Source organism: Chionomys nivalis, chromosome 26 (genome assembly GCF_950005125.1).
Source record: "Chionomys nivalis chromosome 26, mChiNiv1.1, whole genome shotgun sequence".
Classification (NCBI taxonomy): Eukaryota; Metazoa; Chordata; class Mammalia; order Rodentia; family Cricetidae; genus Chionomys; species Chionomys nivalis.
The window spans coordinates 13,524,948-13,546,593 of NC_080111.1; the positions used below are offsets into that span (position 1 = coordinate 13,524,948).

Below are 21,646 nucleotides of genomic sequence, written 5' to 3' on the forward strand. Positions count from 1 at the left end.
GATAAGATTGTCTGCTGTTGCCTGGCGGTGGTGGCGCACGCCTTTAATCCCAGCATTCGGGAGGCAGAGGCAGGCAGATCTCTGTGAGTTCGAGACCAGCCTGGTCTACAAGAGCTAGTTCCAGGACAGGCTCCAAAACCACAGAGAAACCCTGTCTCGAAAAAAACCAAAAAAAGAAAAAAAAAAAAATATTGCTATTTAAATGGGGGGGGGGGGTCAGAAGTTGACAGCATTTCAGAACAGATCATTATCCTGGCATCTAATACTGGACTTTAGTTTCATTAATGTTTTTTTTATTTTAATTATAACTGTTTATTTGAACTAGTTCTAAATCAGTGTTTGCTTTTTTTAAAATGGGAAAAGCAGATGACAGGAACCCCCTTTTCAGTAAGACTTTTCCATATAAGGAAACTGACTTTGAAGTGTCAGTGAGGGCTCGACTCTGTCCCTCCAGGGCTCCTAGTCTGTGGGTGTAGTGGCCATTTGATCATCCATTAGAGAACATCCTGCTATCTCTCTCTTTCAAAATAAATCATTTTTGGAAATTGCATCTTTAGAGCACTGTATTGATTAGCCTCCTTGTCAAGATCCTTTTGTTGTGAAATATTTGCCCAAGGAGCGGTGACAATAAACCTCAACTGTTAGAGAAAGCCTTTAAGCAGTGGTATATCTACAGTACTGAAGCCCTTGCAGAGAAAGCAAGAATCAAATTACACCCATTGTTTGCGAGTCTTTGAAAGCTGTTTATCGAAAGGGCCAGTATCTCATTATCTCTCCTCTCCTGACAAACCCAATCCCAGCTGAAAAGGAAAGAGTTGGCTACCTGTCTGAGTTACTTTGAAAAAGTTCTTTTTAGGCAGAATGAATGAAAGTGTTGTTACCAAAGTCTCCCTGTACCACTAAACACCAGTTCCACTCAAATTGCAAAGTATCGGGAGACGAAATTTAACATTCAGCCTGATTTGGTCATTATAGCCTTAGCATTGCTAAGAGTAGCACCTGCAGGCTAAGGCAGTGGCTCAAAGAATAAAGCATTCACTGTAAAATCAGGGGGACAGGAATTTGGTGCTTCCCCAAAATGCACCCTAAAGCCAGATGTGGTAGTGTGCCCAACATACCTGCTTCAAAAAAAGTCAGAGACAAGAGAGTCCCCCAAAGCTCCTGGGCCACCTAAGTTGGCATACGCAGCAGTGAACAACAAGAACCCCTGCCTCGAACATGGCAGAACACAAGAACTTAAAACCCAAGGTTGTCCTCTGACCTCTATATACATGCTGTGCCACATGTATGCCCTCACTCATACATATAATACACATATGCATGCACACATGTGTGTACACACACACTTTTTTTTTTTTTTTTTAGAAAAAGTCACTTACCTATTATGATGTTGTAGACTTTATTGTAATTTTCAAACCTGGATTATTTTATTTCTGTTATCTCTTCTGGGAACAATTTTCTGTCTCTAAAGATATTAGATACTGGCTTAAGTTTTAAATACACAAATTGAAACAAATAGCCACCAAAGCTAAACAAAGTAAAAATAAGAAGAAAAAAAAAAGGAAAGAATCCCAGTATCTCTTTTCATGCTGCTACTCAAGGAAATAATAGATGAATGTCTTCTTGAATGAGAATTTGGGTAATAAGAGATTATATTAATAAACATGAAGACTTTAAAAGTCAAAGTTATAAGACTGATAAGACATCACTTCTGTATCTTGGAGGATGATGTTGAATTGATGATGGGAGGGGGTGGTGCTTTGACTACACTGATGGCTCCCTGGATGGCCCTGCCTTCTCTGCAAGTAAGTGTAAACACACGAGGCAGCCAAGAAAGGCCCTTTTCAACATAAGAGTGGCTAAAGGGCAACACCACTTAGGTCCACAGACGGGAGAACTGCAGCGCTGGCATGGTGACTGCTCCCACCCCTCTGCAAGAGCTCCATGCCTCCGTCACTAGTCACTATCGTGTGGACATGAAATCTCAGGAGGCGGTTGTGTGGGTGTAGCGAGCTGGAGAATGGTGGATGCTGGGCAGCAGAGGGGTTCTAGAAAAGCTAGGGACTTCAGGGCCTGGAAGATGAGAGCTGTGTTCACTTGCTTCAAGCCCTGGGCTTCGCTAGACAGCTGGACCAGGCAGCACGACCTCTGCGTTCCATTGTGTTCTTCAGAATGAGACAGTTGTCAGTGACATCCAAGTTTATAGTCCAGCTGGGAGACCTATAGATAGCCATAAGAGCAAAGAAAACATTCTGATTCTCTAAATCACCTCTGTTTTCTATATTTAGACTTGGGCTTTGCTGTCTGGCTTTATGAAAAGCAGACAGTCTCTTTAACCTTAGCTAGGAATGTACAAAGCACATTGATTTCCAGACTCAAAAGCAATCAGTTTTATTTTGGATGGGGGACAGTTTTCAAAGAATATCAATTGCTTGATGTCACTCTGTTTCTTGATGTGGCTACTTTAATTATCCAGTGTAGAAGGAATCCCAGTTGTGTCTGCATGAAAATATTTAACTTATTTTTTAAAATTACATCACAAATAAAATACTTAGATTCAATAATCTCACATCTATGACCCCAACTTAGTTGGTTTCTGGTTTTCTTTTTTTGAATGAATTTCAGTGAGAAAATATATTTTGAAAAAAAATCTAATGATCAGATTTTTAATTTTATCATTTTCTTATCTATGATGGTTGAATAATAATTGTTACTTCTATAAAATGATACCATAATGAACAATTACAAACATACTAAAATTAAAAAAAATAATGATTATATTCTGAGAATTTCATGTGTTCACTGTATGTAAGTCAGACTTTGATTGCCAGTGATTTCAGGTTTCATTGTTTGCATAAATAGTAGAAAAATAGCAGAGTTGCCCTCAGAGCAGTGGATAAAACCAAGTCCTTGTTAACAAATAGGTCAGTTCATGTGAAAGAGACATGTTCTCTGGAACACTGAGCACCAACAGTTCCCAAAATGACGTTCGGCATGGCACACAGGACAGCACATTTTAGAGCTGTGTTCTTTAGAGGCTACCTTAGATACCAAAATTTTCCAAATTCCAATCCAAAAGCAATACTAATGCCTGTGAGGTGCTGATATTGTCCTCTTTTGCATGTGGGCAGTAAATCCACAGGTATGTTCACTGTATAGTAGTGAGCCTAACAGCTTTAGTGCATCTAATACAGTGTAGCTTTGAGAAAGACGCTGACTACAGTTGATTCCAATTATTTTATATTCGCTATCAAATTTACCTATTCTCTAACGTTTATTATTAGAAAACCTTCATAATCCAGGAGAGAATGGGTGTTATGAATTTTGTATCCCTGAATAGGACTTTGCATCTTAAGTATATTGCAGTGTACTATTTAATAACTAAATAAAATGGTTGACCTATGCACTTGACTGTATCCTTAGCTGTAATGAGGCGCAGTGTAGATAGAGACTTCAGTTTATCAGTAGTTTATCTCTTCCTTAGTAGAGAGAAGGTAGACCATGAATATAGACTGTTTATACCCATCCTCCTATTGTTAAGATACAGCCTGAGATTGGACCTTGGCAGGTGGGTCCAGTCCACAGCAGGTGAGAGACAGGCCATGGAGACAGAACTTACGTAGGGAGTTTTATTGGGGGAAGGGAAGGGAGAAGGGGAAGAGAAGGAAGGGAGAGAGAGAGAGAGAGAGAGAGAGAGAGAGAGAGAGAGAGAGAGAGAGAGAGAGAGAGAGAGAGAGAGAGAGAGGAGAGAGGAAGAGGAAGAGGAAAAAGAGATAGAAGTGGGCAGAGTTTTGCCTTTTAAAGGGACAGGATACTGCCTGCCTTGCATGCAGGTCTGAAGCAGAGGTGATGCATTCTGCAAGGTCCTTAAGGGGCGGGGCCGGTGTGCCTGGATACTAACACCTGTGTTAGTTGTCTCTGTTGTTGGCACACAGTTCTAAATGTAGCCTGTTGATGTTTTCAGTATCAGGCAAATATTTTTAAAATTAGAGTTTCTTAGGCCAGTACGTTTCCTGAAAACCACTGTTTGGGTGCCTGGTTTTTCCCTAGCTCTTATCTTTGGATTGACATTTATCTCGATGATTATAATTAGAGATCTAGAAGGATATCTGTAATTTTGAACTTATCTTTTTGATCCTCATTTCTATTTGAAAAAGAGGTTATTGAGAGTGTTTGTTTTAAATCTGAACCCAGTCATTGTTCATAGTAAATTTTATCTTTTGCAATACCCTCCTCCAGAATTGCAACATGATAGGAATTGTTTTCTCCCAAATAAAAATGGGTTATTTACCTCTCATTAGAAAGAACCATCGAAGAATATTATAGTCACAATTTATAGTAGGTCCCACAAAATGTTCCAACTGTCCCCCTACAATGAATTCAGTGTAGTTCTTTCTAAGTGACTAGTAGACAAATGGTCTCTTCCTTAGTAGAGGTGCTGGTTAGCTTGGTAAGTAGAGAATGTGTAGAATTGATTTCTAAACCTATCCCACTTTGTTAGCTGTTTCTGTTATTGACACAAGGTTCTGGATGTGGCCTAAACTCTAAAGAGTTTTCATTGAAGTTTATTGTTTATAATGATAGGATCTGCTTAAAGAATCCCATTCTTCCAGAAACTTTGAATTTCGCCCGATCGTTTTTAGATGAATTTCAAAACTATTCCTTCTACACCCGCCACCCCCGCCCCCTCTTGAGTTGTAGGATCACCACTTGATAGTTAGAGCTATTTAATACTAAAGGAAGTAACAAAGCAATACTTTAAAACCCGAGAGCCGGTTCTCACATCAAAGGATGAAATTAATGTTCCTTGATTCTGTAAAGAAAACTACGATTTGATCTAAAGTTTCCACTCAGATCATCTGAAATTAACTTTAAAAAACTTATTCACCATATTATAAAAGTTCAAGTAAAGTTTGACTTTTGTTTGCTTGAAGGCCAACAGAAACTTCTAGTCAAAAATGACTGGGTTTATTCAAGCGGATGGTGTTCCAGTTTGCTTTCTGTACTGTGATAAGATAAAAAAAAAAAGGCACTCTGACCAAACCAAAAGAAATCTAGGGAAGGAAGCAAAGGGCTTATTTGGCTTACAGTTCCAATTCACAGTCCATCCTTGAAGGAAGTCAGGACAGGAACTCAAACAGGAACTTGCAGCAGATACCATAGAGATGGCTGTCTGTGGATGCACTGGCGGGCTCAAGCTTAGCTGGCTTTCTTATGCGGCCCAGCGCTATCTGCCTAGGGAATGACACCACTTACATGATTAGCAACCAAGACAGCCCCCAACAGAGATGCCAGCAGGCCAGTCTAGTCTGGGGAATTCACCCACTGAGGTTCTCCCTCTCAAAGAACTCCAACTGTATCAAGCTGACAGATGGAGCTAACCAGGACAGATGGCTAATGCACCAACCATGTGTTTCCTGCACTACCACATAGCGTGTGCATATTGGATATTTGTTAGGATTAGAAGTGAGCGTTTCTCCCGTTACTTTTAAAGTTATTTTCTTCACATTTTCTTTTAGTGCTTACTTTTAGGGCCATGAGAAAAGCCTGGTGAAATGCCAAGCAACCCTCATACCACTCTTGTGTGTTCTGTTTGCGGAGCTGTGAAAGGTCTTGAGTTGTGTGAGCATCCATTTCAGGAAATAGCGTTGCCCCTTTGGGGATGGTTATTAAAACTTGGAATGATTCTAGGTCACTTTTCAAATGGATAATCCTTCCAGGAAAGCATGAATGACTATGTATCTACAGATGATACAGTGCTCGCTTCCTAACTGTCTCTCTGGAAAATGTCTGCTCCCTCTTCTCCAACCCCCTCTCTTCAAACAGACCAAAGAAGAGAGAGAGATTTCTGAGAAAGTTGTATTTTTACAGCAAGGAAGTTCACCATTCCTTGAGTCTCAGGTAAAAAAGCAAACACGGATTATTTGCATAGAGGAAACATTCTTCAGCCTTCGCTGTCACTGAGGTCTCTGGTTTTCACTTCTTTAGTTTCTCTTGTTTAATGCTAAGGTGGGTATGTAACTTTGCTTAGACTTTGGGAGAGGGAATTTGCTTAGTATGTTAGTGATCAGTTACATATTGCTCATAACTTCTACATGATAAAAATTACCATTGAGGCTCTGGGGCTACCTGTGATAATCTTCTGAAATTCCCCCACTACCAGTTTTCATCTAAAGACTGCTACTATTTTTAATGCCTTTGACTGATTTTGAATACTCTGAACTTATATTGGTTTTCTCGCTAGCCAAGGGTGGTTAAGAAAATGCACGAAGGCATCTCTGCTGATTCTGTGGCTACTTCTCATCAGATAATTTTCCAGAAAACTGTCCCGTCGACCCTAGAGGTTATTCTTTTCTATTTATTTCTTTCAGTCCAATGCCAGCATATAGATCAACCTGCAGTTATTCTGCTTAACACAAACGTATATCTAGGTTCAGGTTTTCAGGCTACAATAAATAGAAAACAGCACCCTCGTTTAAGATGTAAAACAAAATGCTCAGCTGCTCTGGTTTGAGCTTGCTTCCTTCCGCAACCGGGTAGGCTGGTTAGCTGTTAGCCCACGGCGTCCTGTTAGCTCTCCTGTAGGCCAAGGTTCCTTACCTTTCTTCTGTCCTGTTGAAACTAATGCTAAAGGAAGTAGGAGAGAAATTACTGAGCCATCGAATTAGTTGTAGCTGAGAGCAGAACACTCCACGGACCTCTGAGTCTTGTTTATAAAGGATCCAATCAGTAATGGCTCATCAGGGGAAATGCCATTACCATACCTTGAATACAGGTGCACTCGGTATGCACTGATGCCAAGTATAGTCATGAATTGACTTCCCTGGATAAGGAAATAAACTTGCAGTCTTGGAAAATGGCATTGACAGAAACCTGGAGAATACCTTCAGCTTCCTTGTGAAAATACCAGTATGGCAGCACTCTAGAACAGAGAACGTGGAAAACTGTCTTTTGTGCCCACGTGCGTAAAGTTGAATAGTTCAGTGATACCATCCAATCCTAACATAAAAAGCAGCCAGCTGCTGACCATAAGGTCAGATACGTTTCTTCTAAAATTCCTTCCCAAGACATGTTCCTATTTAAAGTAACATGGAATTGCAACGCTACCCCACAGAATGTATTCTGGGCTGAAATTAGTAGACTTTAGGTGAGAGGAGACTCCAGCCCTAATTCTTAGATGACAGACCCAACCCTTTGCCTCCGTCCTACCCCGTGCCCGAGTATAGTTTAGGCCTTGATTTTTTCTATAAAGGGTTCTTATTTTATAAACAAGATGCCATCAGCTTTTCTAATTTAGCTTTTATATTTTGAATATAGGGTACAGAGGATTGGGTTATTGTAGACAAAATACCCACTGAGGTAGTTGATGGTGATTCGAAAAAGATTGTGACTTACAAGGTGGTTACCGTGACCAGTAAAACTGGTGAGATCCCAGCCAACTTGCTAAAGTCCAGTATGATGGACATGCACGGCTTCGATGACTTGACCAGAGACATGCATCTTAAGGAGGAGAACAAGCAGAAGATGTACACGCTAGGGAAATCCTACGACACAGTCTCTGGGAGAGTTGTTACCATGACGGGGAAAGCTAAAGAGGGGGAGAAAGCCGCACAGACCTCCTTGCTGGAAGGCCTGCAGAAGACGGAGAGAGGCGCCGCAGAGGCTGTGAAGGTTGCTCCCTTGCTGGTGGAATACGAGGTCCTGGAATCCTTGACTGAAGAGAAATCCAGAAGGGGACCCGAGGTCCACACCCCGAAGCGGAGATTGTCAGAATCCCTGGCGCCCATCAAGGAAGCTGAATCTCGTCGGCAGAGCCCTGAGGAAGATAACACCCAGAAGGCTCCAAAGCTGGGAGAGGATGCGCCTGCCCAGCCCCGGTTCAGCAAACCGCAGCAGGTGCCCGAATGTGAGGTGCTGAAGGTAGGGCCCTTTGGCCCACGCAGGAAGAGCCTGTCTGAGTGGCGGTACTCCCAGGAACCGGCCTTTACTGTGGCTACTGCTCACTATGTCACCGAGTCCTCTGCATCCCAAGTGGTGGTAACCAGTGGCTCTCGTTCAGTCGCACCTTAAGATTCCAGCATGACGATTTTTTCAAACAGCGCCCTTCCACCCTGAACCTTTCCCGTTTCTCTTGCCGCTTGACTTTATGTTGAGAGCAGTGAACCCAGCTTTTTTTCCTCCATGATTAAATCAATATTGCAGTCTAAAGTCAGCATTAAAACACTTTTCCCGTTTTATTTCTAGCTGCCTGTTCCCAAGATTCCGTGATAACGCTGCTGTGGCTTGCAATAAAGGGGCTGGGGGGGGGGGCTGGAAAATGACCTGCTTAAATCGGCGCCACCCTAAATGTAATGACTCTCTGCTGCAGCTCACGAGGGCTCGTGGTCACCTAGTTTGCTATGTTATGCCTCCATTGTTTTCTGTTTCCAAGCTCTCTACGTGGACTCCTTCATTCCTCCTTCCTTTTTTCCCTCTGCCTCCAGTCTTGTCTAGCAAGCTGCAAACACGTGAGCCTGAGGCACCTCTCTCGTGCTTGACTCTTCGTCTCTTTGTCTACTCAGACTAAACAGTCCTCTGGGGAGAAGCTCATGGATGGCTCGGAGATCCTCAGTCTGTTAGAGTCGGCCCGAAAACCCACAGAGTTCATAGGCGGGGTTTCCTCTACGACCCAGAGCTGGGTGCAGGTGGCCGATTGCTCCCATCCTTGGTGTTTGTGAATGTGCCCATTTGCTTTGCTTTGTGAGTTTGTGGCAGGTGTGTGTCTGTGTTTTGCACCCAAGTGGCATTGCCTTCCTGCACCTCAAAGATGTCCTGAGTGATTGCCCTTTGTGCTGCTGCATGTGTCTGTCACGTAGCTTCCGTTCCACTTCAAGAATGCGCTTCCGGTACTCGACAGCAATGGAGTTAGGAGGTTTTGTCTCATCCGTTGGGTCTCAGAGCGCATTCAAAGCCGGTGTGAATGTGCAGCAAAGCTTCCATTCCCCTTTCCCCACTGGCCTATTTTACTCCATTCTGTTTCTCCTGCCATTGCTGAGAAACCCGTGCAGGTCCCAGTGTGCGTGTCAAACAGGCACACGGCAAAGCTGGCGGGAGAAAGAAAAGCTGAGTTTATTTCCATCTGTGTGTGTGCAAATGAGCCCTGGATGCTGGCTTTGGACATCCTAGTGAGCAGCAGCTTAGGGGTGGGGGGGGGGGGTGTTTGTTTTGTTTTATGGAAGGTCACTCACACTGTACTCTTCCCATACAGAAAGTGGAAACGAAGACAGAATCCATTGAAACCGAGGTGGCCTCCGCCCCGCACTCGCAGCCCCCCAGCACTGAGAAGGTGCTGCAGGAAGCGGTTATGGTGGAGGAGAGGCGTGTGATGAATGTGCAGGGCAGTGGGGATGCTTCTCACGGGGCGGGGGATGACGCGGATGCTGCAGAGTCCACACCCGTGGATCCGCACAGCATGAAAGGGACGGAAGCAGCGAAGGAAGAGAGAGGAGAGGTGGCGGACAAGGAAGAGCCTTTCACTGGCTCCCGTGAGGAGGAGCAAGTGGAGGCTACGCACCCTTCCGAGGCATTGGAACAAAAGTCTCATTTTGAGGTAAACGGTAGTTACTAATTCGCTCAGACGATACCCTGAGGCTTAGATCAGTGCAGAAGCAAGGCTACATTTAACTTTATGCCTCATGGTGCACGGGGCCTTTGGTTTTCCTCTCCGTTCTATTACTTCGCATGGCAGTGAAAGGCCCCCATGCTTGTTTCCAGATTTGGGGTCACATAGAAACATAAGAACTAGTAAGTATTGATGATGTATAGCTCCAGGAAGCAGTTTCTCTCATGAACATTATAACTGACAGAAAGCATGGGGAACCAGTGATTAGCTATGAGAAAACTGGAGGGCAACAAAGATGGCTCAGTGACTAACAGTGCTGGTCACACAAGCCTGATGACTCGAGTTCAGTCCCTGGAGCCCACAGTGGAAGAGGAGAACCAGGTTCTGAAAGTCGCCCTCTGACCTACATAGGCACAACAACAATAATAATAACATAAATATTTTTAAATGAAAAGTTGGCATTTATTTCTGATCCATTTACTTTTCCAGAAGGACCAGAAAGCATTCCTCCAACTTCCAGAACTTTCTTCTCTATCAGCTTTTACTGAGATCGTCCACACAGTGGTGGGTGGTGGCCGAGAATTTAGGACTTGCCTCGTCCTCCTTGGTTACTAGTTTAAAAGCTCGTTTATAGGTTTAACTCTATCAATGTTTACATATGAGATTGAAAAGAAGGAGCAGATTGTTTTTAATGTCCTTTAAGACGTTTCTGTTGCCTCGAACATCTTATGTCCACAATTGCTGGGTTTTGATGGGAGACTGACATGGATTTATTGTGTGCCGTGATCCATATCTTCCCTCCTCATTTAATGTGGAAACTTTTGTCACGAACAAAAGACACCAAGAAGAGAGAGAAGTCCAACCATGTGTGCTCCTCGGTAACCCCTCTCCCTTGCTTCCCACTGATGCAGTCATCCACTGTGAGAATGGAAAGTGTGAGTGTGGACAATGTTTCTCCAGGAGGAGGCAAGCTCGACATCTCTACCAAGGAAGTGCCAGTAGTTCACACAGAAACCAAAACCATCACATACGAGTCCTCACAGGTAAGACCGGAGGCCTGGCCGCTCTGTGGCGTCACGCATTCAAGTGTAACTACACAGTACTAGTCCAAGAGGCTGAGAGGATCCAGCATCCAAACCATCTCTGTCAAGACCAGTGCTATGCTGTGGTTTTATTACTGATTGTGGAGCCGCAGGGACTTCCCCAAGGCTTTAGATAACCTTGGCATAGGAAAGCCTCAGAGAGCTGGGTGTGCAGCTATGGACCATAAAGAGGGTTGGGCTACCCGCTACGTCTCGGTTTGTTAACCCTCCTCGCCCGCGGCTTTGCCTAGAGTTTACTCCCAGCGCTCCCAGGAGCTACCTGAATTGGCCTATGATTGGAAAGCGATTGTTCCTTCCTACTAAGGAAGTGGGTTCCATGTTTCCCATGCATGCTCCAGTTCCTTGACCAGGCTACTATAACATTTCTTTATACTGTGTGGACATCCTCAGATATAGTTTAAATAATCGCTGGGTGAGTTACACTACCTTGCACAATGTAAATGCAATGTGTGGTTGCATTAAATAAATAAAATAAGTGTGGTTGTACTCCCATGTTTAGCAAATACCTGGACACGTTCAGTCTGGTCGCAAACAGTTTCTGAGTATTTTCCATCTGTGGTTGATTGAGTCTTCGCATGGGGAGAGCCCAGTTCACCCTGTCACTGACTGTACGGCATTAAGGAATGGGACCGTCCTGTGAAGAGGAAATGTAACCACACGTGTGTGCTGTGTGTGTTCCTGTCCCTGCTTAGGTTGACCCTGGGGCTGATCTGGAGCCAGGGGTGTTGATGAGCGCCCAGACGATCACATCGGAAACCACTAGCACCACCACCACCACACACATCACCAAAGTAAGTAGAGCCGACACCCACAAGCACTAATCCTGACAGCTGGAGAAAGGCATTGATCACCAAAACCTCCGGCAGACCGGGCTGCACGGGAATTCCTTACTCGCCTATCTGATGTAGAGCTAGCTGTATTAAAAGTGAACTGCGAAACGTCAGTGTCTCCCAGTTTGTGCTGAGGATTCATTCTGATATCCTCGAAGGTATCCCAGGGTGGGCGTAGAGTAGATCTCAGAGAAACTGGCCCTGCTAAGCCCCAAAAGCTCTGCTTTTGACAGTGAACCTGGGGGAATGAATGACAGTGGCATTTGACTCTACCCCCGCCTTCTGCCGTGCCCCAGTGAGTCGCTCACAGAGCTTTTCTGTTTCCTCTAGACTGTGAAAGGCGGCATTTCAGAGACGAGAATTGAGAAGCGAATAGTCATCACGGGAGACGCTGACATTGACCATGACCAGGTAGTGTGTGTGAGATGGTAGACGCTCTGACAGAGAAGTCAATGTGAACTTAGGGGCCTTTTGGTTCCCAGCGCTAATCTTCTAGTTCAGCATGTATTCTAAAATAGTTTCTGAATTAACTTTGCAGAATCCGATTTCGAATCCTTCCGTAATCATTGTACCTCCTTGTTAATTGTGGATATAGATTTAGCTCATAAGTCTACACCTTGCTATGGCTCATGCATGTCCCACCTCCTTTTTGTTTTTGCCCTTCTGTGATTTCCTGGGGATAGGCTCTGGCTCAGGCAATTAAAGAGGCCAAAGAGCAGCACCCCGACATGTCAGTGACCAAAGTAGTGGTCCATAAAGAGACAGAAATCACACCGGAAGACGGAGAGGATTGACCAGAGGTAAGAGGTGACGTTGATTCTCTAGGCTTGCCTCAGCTGGCATGCAGCATGGGGCGCCTCCCTCCCTCCCTTTGCCGCATTCCCCCTCCCTTGGTTCTCTCACTGGCATCCATGGGGCTGGCTGGCTAGAAGATGGAGCTCTGTTTGTGGGTACTGCGGTGCCTCTGCTGTGGAGAAGCCATCGTTAGAGCTGTGTTTGCACCCACGCCAGTTAGAGGCGAAGGGAAAGCAGGGTCCTTGCTTGCCTTGTCTCACCGCTGTGCTTTTCCTCTGGGCTTTGCATTCTTCGCAACAGCCAAATTTGAAATATCTAACTTGATTTCGCTCGCCGTGTGGCCTAATAAACACTCAAGCGGGTTCTGCTGAGAAGCTGAATTTGTGTTTCCACTTGCAGAGAAATTAGCCGTACTCCTTCATGCTTTTGACGACAGCATCGTCGTCCCTTGGAAGCACGCTCTTCCAAGACAAACATCCGTGCTTCAGACTGACTTAGTTTGAAACTGAGCTCTCACTTCCTTTCCGAATGCCTTATACTTCCTGTATTCTGTGACTGACTTTCCCCATCGTACTTTGTCCCAAAGGGAGGCAACAATACAGATTTGTGGTCATGTTTTCCTTCTGAAAGCGCATGCCTTGCCAGTCTGTGTGAGCAGCATCATGAGCAGACTCTGCCCTCTCTGTGTGAGAACTCAGGTGGCCATGCATATCCTTAGGTGGGCTGTGGATGCTGACTGCCGTTGTACCTACTTACCCGTGTACTTCTGGAATAAGAATAATATTGAAAAGAGGTTGTCCAGATCCATTTTCTGAAGTATTTAGGTTAATGAGTAATACCTCTTTTAAAAATAAGAAAAGTAGATGCTAAACTCACTCAGACCCAAATTAATAGAACTCTTGAAAGATGAAAGCAGAAGTGAGAGAGAGAAAAGATATTTTTTTTTCTCCAATGGGCTTCGGCCACTTGAGTGATGTAATTTTGTTGCCATGTAAACAGCCTCCCATCAGAATGGGCATTCTAACCTCCACAGCACCTTTTGTAACTGCTTGGATGTTTCCCGATGAGAAACTGATGGAACTTTTCTTCCCACAGGAATAACTCAGCTTGCACATGAACCCAGTCATGTAGGAAAACTGGAGCCTATGTGGCATTCCCTCTTCTAACCCAACTGACTTGCATCTGTCCGTGGAAAATTCCAGAAGAACTGACCTTGACCATTAATGAAAGACACTGGCAGAGAGATCTTCCCATATAAAGCAATCCGAATCGGCATCTCTAAACTGATACTGCATGAAGCGATGATTAAAATCACAAAAGAGCTGCACTTTTAATTTCCACCGAAATCTCTGTTTTCAACTCGACCTGCACGTTCATAGCCAACTGTGTAAACCGTGATCTCATGTAACACGACCACACCCCATGCCTACCATAGTTTATTATTAAAGTCTCCACAAAACCACAGTCTCATAGGTGACAAATTCTGTTTACAAACAAATGTTAACTACCCTAAAAGCTATCAGCCGTCTAGGTCCGGTGTGTCAGATTTACCCCAGATTAGATGTGCCAATAACCGACTTTATTCAGTGAACAACTTGAATTGTCCTTGTCTAATCTGGTTTTATTATTCTTACCCATAAGCAGTAATGACTCTCTGACCCTCTAGAAATACTTAATGCTTACAACCTTGCTTTGTGTCTCTAATTTGTTGTAAGGTAGAATTGATTCTAGCACACTGATGTAATTTCTTCCTACTCCTTCACTCTGGTCTGCGTTCAATCCAGAAAGATTCCCAGAATTACCTAAGCAAACCCTCAATATGTACATTATCATTGTTTGAGGAAGAAAACCTGTATTTTTGTTAGTTTATAATATTACGAAAATCCACTCCAGGAAGATCTGCCGGGCTGCTTTTTCTTGTTTTTCTTTTCCTTGTATTTTTTCATTGATTTTTTATTTCTTCTTTTACTTGAACAAAAAGGTGTTTTATTTACAAATCTGGTCCATATTTCCAATCTAGTTCAGAGCCAAGCCTTAAATTGTACAGAATTTCCACTGTAATTAAACTATTTAGTGTTGAGTTAGAAAGAGCCTCCAGAAAGATATATTCTCCATTACGCTGTCAACTGCATCACAGCCCGTCCTGAATCATGTTACCGCATCGCGAAATAAAAATGGCAAATGCATTGAAAGCTCTAATTTCCGTGTGGAATAATTCCGGTTTTGTGTGGTTTAGCCAGAGTTCACATTTGCATGACAGCAGAGGCCTCATCTAGCTGAAGTATAGAGCAATCCTTGCTAGACAGGGTTAGAGAGTCACACATTCAGCCATACAGACCTTGGAGGGTTGGGCATGATAGCAAAATACGTTTGTAGAAACATTCAGTTACCTGCAATGGCTTCAAAAGGGCGTTATAGGCTCTCGTGAGAAAAGGAACTTGATGCCTCTGAGTACTTTTAGCTAGCTAACAACCACTGTTCCTAAGAAAGCTGCTTTGACTGTGATATCAACGACGGCAGTCGCACAGTTGACAAAGGGGGACACGGAAGACTTCTATGGCAATCCCTACTCCCGCCTCTGCCCCTGCCTCCAAGAAAAATAATAGCCTAGGAAGGATGTCATTGAAGAGCACTCAGAAAGTGTAACAGGGGTACTGAAGTGAAGCTCTCCACAACTGATGGCTTCTGGCGGGGGTGGGGGAAGTACTCAGTTCTACTAAAAGGCCAGGCCACTGGGAGTTTGACCATACTCCAGCAAGTATATAGAGAACACACATTGGACTTGGGTTCTTTTGTTCTTGTTGCTGTTGTTGTTTGTTTTTTGGTTGGAACAGGGTAGTTACAAGGCCAGGGGCAGACATGGAAAGCCTGGGGAATGAGTGTGACTGGGGCGTAAGATGCGAAATTCCCAAAGAATCGATAGAAATGTTATATGGAAAAAAAAATAAAAATAGAAAACATTACTCTTTCAGATACCAGCGCCACATAAATGAGACAGTGGGTGTTGCAAAGGCCTGCATGGCCAGGTGCGCATGGTGCGGAGGAAAGCTAAGAACCGAAGGAACCTGCCTTTATTGACGTCTTCTGTGTCATGATTTACCTAGCTTTCTGACTTAAAGAGAAAAAAATTGGAGGGGCTGGAGAGATGGCTCAGAGGATAAGAGCACTGGCTGCTCTTCCAGAGTTCTTGAGTTCAATTCCCACCACATGGTGGCTCATAATCATCTATAATGAGATCCAGTGCCCTCTTCTGGCCCATAGGGATACATGCAGGCAGAATATTGTATATATAATAAATAAATAAATAAATAAATAAATAAATAAATAAATAAATCTTTAAAAAAAAAAACGGAGCCGGGCGGTTGGTGGCGCACGCCTTTAATCCCAGCACTTGGGAGGCAGAGGCAGGCGGATCTCTGTGAGTTCAAGACCAGCCTGGTCTACAAGAGCTAGTTCCAGGACAGGCTCCAAAAAACCACAGAGAAACCCTGTCTCAAAAAAGCAAAAAAAAAAAAAAAAAACAGAGCTAAAGATTTATAGCTCAGTGAGTGAAGTGCTGCCCTACAGGTGTGAGAAATGAGTTCCAGCCCTGCAACCCATAAAGAGGAGGGAGGGGCTGGAGAGATGACTCAAAGGTTAAGAGCACTTTCTGCTCGTGCAGAGTACCCCAGGTTTAGTTCCCAGCACCCACATGACAGCTTACAACCAGTTGTCACTATAGTTCTGGGGACCCCGAAAATCCTCTTCTGGCGTCTGCAGGCACCAGGCATGCACATAGTGTGCACACATACATAGAGGTAAACCCTGATCACACACACACACAAATGAATCCTTTTTAAAAGCCCAGTGTGGTAGTGTGTTCTAGTGGTTCCATTGCTGGGGAGGCGAAAAACAGATTGTTGCTTACTGACCAGCCAGCCTGGCCTAGCCAATGAACTCCGTACCAATGAGAGCCCCTGTCTCAAAAGTCACAGTGGACGGCGCCTGAGAAAGAGCATCCAAGGTTGACTTGTAGCCACCTCACTCCCCAGCATACGGAGGACACATATGTTCAAACACACCCATAAGGACACATCTGTGACACCAAAACAAACACACACACAAAAAAAGTTAAGTGTGCCATTTGTCTCTGAAAGGGCATCAGCTCGTCACAAAGCATGTTGCTCTTATGCGGGATCCATGTTTGGTTCCCGGCACCCAGCCGGAAGTTCTCAACCATCTGTAATGCCAGTTTCCAAGGACCCGTTGCTCTCTTCTGCCTGCTGGGCAGTGGGCACACTTGTGATGCACAGACGCACATGCAGGCAAAACATTCCTGTCATAAACCTAAAGAACTTTCTAAGGTGCATTGGAAAAGTTACTACTTTGGTTAACGTATAGAACTGGCACACAGTGTCCTGAGATAGCCTGCTCAGTCAGAGTCCAAATTCTGCCCAGACTGGGTGTTCTTATTACCTCCACCTTTCTCTCCTTAGCAGCAACAGGTGCTGTCAAAAGAGTCATATTTTCAGCATTGTTTTTTTTCTCCAGAGTGCCTTCCACACCTCTCCCAGCTTCTACCTACAGCCAGCAGATTCCAAATCTCTCTGTGTATTTAGGTATTTGTAATAGGAATACTTCCTTGTTAGCACTAAACTCGTATTTCCTATTATTTTATATGCTAATCACTACAAAATTAGCAGCTAAAGATAAAAAGACAACTTTGGCATCATAATCTATGGCTATAACAATCAGTCCTTAGGAGCTGGTTTAATATTAAGTCCATTTAACAGAATAAGAGTTGCAGTTTCTACCTAGGGCCTATCTAATCATAGGTTCTTTGCTCAATATTGATGCCAAATATGGGTTTCATCTTGATGAACAGACTTTAATCAGGAAGTAGTTGGTCACTCCCATGGTGGTCAGGCCACATTTTCGTCAGTGATCATGTCTGGCCAATCATTACTAAAACTACCAGTGTTCACAACTAGGGAAGATGAACGATGGCGTCACACCTGGCAGCATGCACAGCACCTTCCAGCAGACCTGAAGCTGTGCACAGGCTATTCTGTTCACATACCCAACCCTACATCACTCCCTCTCCGCTCTCCACCCCTGCCGCAGCCCTATCACAGGTTAATCTATTCACATATCCAACCCTACTTCACTCCCTCCCTCTCGGCTCTCCACCCCTGCTGCAGCCCATTTACGTAATGGAACTATCTTCTGTTCGCTTAGCCCTTGCTTTTACAACTTTCATATCAGCATTCCTTGTTCTATGCCTCCCAAAGCAGCAGCATGCTTATGGTTTTGTTGAGACAAGATCTTGCTGTATAGCCTGTCCAGTCTTGAGCTTACTTAACAGCGTCTTGCTTTGCCCTCGCAAGTGCTCCTGTTAGAGATTCACGTCACATCTTGATGTGTAATTTTTACAAATGGATTTTTACACATCTGGAAGCAAAACTGTCAAATAAAAAACTAGGGCTATAAGTTTTACTGATCTACGCATCCTTCCATGGACTGTCTTCTTAGTCATGAGTCATAGACGGTGGCCCGTCCATCGCAGTTCGTATTAGAGCGCTGCTCAGTATGTGTGCCCATGACTGAACTATCTCTTTGCCTAGTCTGAAACATCAACTTTTTTCTGGATTTTTCTCTGAAGCCCAAATCCTTTATGGGGCTGGCAAGGGTTCTGAAACAGGAAATGTTTCCTCCGGAGGAGAAACTCTCAATGGCAGCACTTCCTGCTGCAGAGACCTCATTAGCTCTGTGTCCATCATCCGTGAACCACTCCTTAAAACGGAGGCACTCTTCAGCAAGACATGGCTCCCTCCTAAAGAGCTGCCAATAAGAGTAACATGTTGCTTTTAACTCCCTAACCAAACAGGATTATTACACACACATCTGATGACCATCCTCATTTCAACTGACTTCTGGCTTGGGTCTGATAATCAAAGTGTTCAAAACTTCATGTGTGGTCTCAGACCTGGCACTGTTACTCCCAAATCCACGAGGTCCCTGCACAAGCCAACAAGGAAACTGAGTCCCGTATGTAAAAGCAAAGTTCCTTTATTTTAATCAGGTTTGCAAACTTAGTCTCTCCGCTTGTCCTACATATTGGAATAACTGGAGAGCCCCAAGCTCAAGTAGAATTGGGTTTTTATAGTACTGAAGGTGGGGGTGAGGGGTCTCTGAGGTTCGGGACCCCTGATTGGCTGACATTTGTTTAGGGGTGTCCTGGCAGGTGATCCTATCTATAGCAGTTGGAATGTTAGGCATTTCCTTTGAATGGTCTGTTCTTGGGGTGAAGGTCAGGTGCTTATGGTTCCTCTTGCAACCAGGCATTGCCTTAGGTTAAACTACTGAGACTCGAACCTCTTATTTAATTTATTGAGGGCCGAGTTCTACTCCGGCAGGTGATAATGGTTGGAAATAAAGAACTTCTTTTGGGTGACCTGTTCATACTTAGCTTATCATGGCTGGCCCCCACAACTCTGTCCTATGAGAGACTACTAAATTGTAAGATTCAGAAGACGTATCATTTGTGAACAGTTGAAGTCTTAACTACTCAAACTATCTTCTCGAAGCACATTCAACTTTTAGTCTGTGCACAGTAGAGCTGAGAGAACACACATAACGGTGACCTTGAAGTTACTTTTGGTACCCTTGTTCCATTTAGTTTAAGGTCTTTCGCATCTTACTGTTCTTCCCTGCCCTACTGTTAACACACATTATCCCCCGCCTGGACTATAGCATTAGATGTTCATAAGTCTCTAGAGTCTTCTCATTCACCACCATCACGTCATCAACTCAAATATGTAGGGTGCTCACTGATCAATTTTAGAAGCACCCTTGAGAGACAACCAAGAGATCTGTGTGGGAACCTTTCTCAGTCGTCCCCGAGGTTTAATTCTAAACTCTTGAACTGTATCCCCATCACATTATCGCTCAGCTTCCTGTTTATTCTCCTACTTTCTACAATGCCATCTTATTTCCTTTTCACTTTGTGTGTGTGTGTGCATGCATGTGTGCTTACGTGTATGGGGGACTGGATATGCAGGTACATATGTGTATAAGGTTAGAAGTGCATGTGTGTACATTTGCATGTTGAGACCCAAGATGTCTTCTCTGGTAGATTGAAGCACGGTCTCTGGCTGAACCACGAGCTCATCCTTTCCACTCATCAGGCTAGCCGGTTTGCACTAGGGACTCTGTCTCTGCTTTCCATGTGCTAGGATTACAGGTTGGTTGCCACACCCATCCGGATTTAATGTGGGTTTTGAAGAGACGAATTCTGGTCCTTCTGTCTACACGGCAATGGATTTCTCTGCCAAGCCATCTCCCCAGTCATAGTGCATTCTACGTCATCTCTATACTCCTGCAAGCGTTAGTCACGATGTCCAAGTGACAGAGCAACTCATGCCTGTCAATAGATGGGCAAATGTTGATAGTTGCAGTGTAACATTATCCAATGGCTTGAATTACAGAGTTCTGGGAAAGACAGTTAAGTGGTTAAGAGCACTGGCTGCCCCTCTAGAGGATCCAGGTTCAATTCCCAGCACCCACATGGCATTTCACAGCTGTCCAGATGGATCCAGTTCCAGAGACTCAATGCACCAGCAATGCATGTGGTGCACATATCTGTGCAAGCAGGCAAAATACCCCTACACGTTAAATAGATAAATAAATGAATGAATAGATAAATAACAAAGTTCTAATACAAACTTTTGAAAACATTTTGCTATGTTAAGGAATCCAGATACAAAAGTGAAAAATATTGCATGGTGTCATTTATACTAAACACGCAGAGAGGTCTTTTTCACAGACATAAAGAAGAATGGTGACTGTTGATTGCTTAAAGGAGGAGTAAATAGGGTGTTAATACTTAATAGTTACAGAGTCGCCTTAAGATAATGAAAAATTAGGGAGAATGCTGGTGATGGGTTACCCTTGGATGTACTTAATGCCCCTGAAGTGTGTGCACAAAATGAAGTGTGTGTTTTGTCATGTTCTATTTGCTATGCTAAAACTGTCCCAATGCACACTCTCAAAATTCCCACCACTGAACATCAAAGTTGACCATTCATGCTACATGCTTACAGTTCCAGTCAGTTTTTCAGCCTCCTGCTCTTTGTGGTGTGTATGGTGTACTGTTTGGGGAGTATGGTGGCCTGCCTGGCTCTGGAGCAGTAGCTGAGAACTACATCCTGATCTGCAGGCTGGGATGGGGGGAAGATGGAAAGAGGGAGAGAGAGAAAGGGAGAGAGGGGGAGGGAGAGAGGGGGGGAAGGGAGGAAGAGGGAGGGGGAAATGGAGGAAGAGGGAGGGAGGGAAGGAGGGAGAGAGAGAGAGAGAGAGAGAGAGAGAGAGAGAGAGAGAGAGAGAGAGAGAGAGAGAGGAGAGAACCTGTCATGGACTTTTGAAACTTCAAAACCCATCCCCCTTGACATACTTCTTCCAACAAGGTCACACCTACTCCAACAATATCACACCGTTAAGCCTTATGGGGGCCATTCTTACTAAAACCACTATACCTACAACGTGGTTAGATATTTGAAGGAAGGCTCTACTATGGGAGACTAAAGATTCAAAATGAGACTATGCAAAAGACTGACAAAGTCAACAAAAACCACATACCTAAAAATTTTAATCTGTCCATGAAAGATCACGGTGCCAAGGAGGAACAGCCAGAGAACAAATAAGTGTATACGTAATGTCCAAAATGAAAATTCGGGAGAATGTCTGGGAACTCAGGGAAACCTAAAAAGTGGAGAGTAAACTAAAGAGATGAGGAAAACATGAAGAAAAGCAAACGCACATCAGTACAGCATCATCCATACAGATGTGCAGGGCAGAAAGTGGAATGATTACCACAACTCATGGTCTCTAAGAGACTGCAGGAAGTGCCCTACCTTATCTCTAGGAGTCACAGGAGGTCCTTACACTAGGACTATAACCTAACCACCCAACTATGCTTGTTGAGGGATAGATATCCGTGTTGGTAAAATTAGTAATAATTAAAAATCATTAAGATGATTAAGACAACACCAGGATGGGGATTATTTTGAAAAGAGGGAAGGCAGAGCGCCTATCAGAAAAAGTCCATGCCAGGTTCTCTCTCTCTCTCTCTCTCTCTCTCTCTCTCTCTCTCTCTCTCTCCAGATATCAAAGGGTAGTAGGCTAAAGGGTGTTCACTATGTTACTATCAACGGTAGTAACTTTTCCCAGTACTGTGCCCAAATTCCTGACAAAGGTACCTTGAAGGACTACAGCCCGCCATGCTAAGGCAAGCCTGGCAGCAGACATCACTGCCTGGGAGTTACAAGTGGCTCGTGGAT

At 44.1% G+C, this 21,646-nt stretch overlaps 1 protein-coding gene across 20 annotated transcripts in view; it reads left to right on the top strand.

Moving 5' to 3' along the window:
• Positions 1–14,521, top strand: part of Epb41l3 (erythrocyte membrane protein band 4.1 like 3) — a 138,642-nt gene extending 124,121 nt beyond the window's left edge. For 8 of the 20 annotated variants that reach the window (XM_057758689.1, XM_057758690.1, XM_057758687.1 and 5 more), the window contains 8 exons: positions 5,827–5,901; positions 8,562–8,684; positions 9,248–9,589; positions 10,513–10,644; positions 11,397–11,495; positions 11,865–11,945; positions 12,218–12,334; positions 13,425–14,521. In XM_057758689.1, the coding sequence (XP_057614672.1) occupies positions 5,827–5,901; positions 8,562–8,684; positions 9,248–9,589; positions 10,513–10,644; positions 11,397–11,495; positions 11,865–11,945; positions 12,218–12,328 (963 nt within the window). In that variant the 3' untranslated portion in view covers positions 12,329–12,334; positions 13,425–14,521. Of the gene's footprint in view, positions 1–5,826; positions 5,902–7,317; positions 8,282–8,561; positions 8,685–9,247; positions 9,590–10,512; positions 10,645–11,396; positions 11,496–11,864; positions 11,946–12,217; positions 12,335–13,424 lie in introns of those variants that run through there. The other 12 variants (XM_057758693.1, XM_057758692.1, XM_057758703.1 and 9 more) reach the window with 3 other exon arrangements.
• The last annotated feature ends 7,125 nt before the right edge of the window (positions 14,522–21,646 follow it).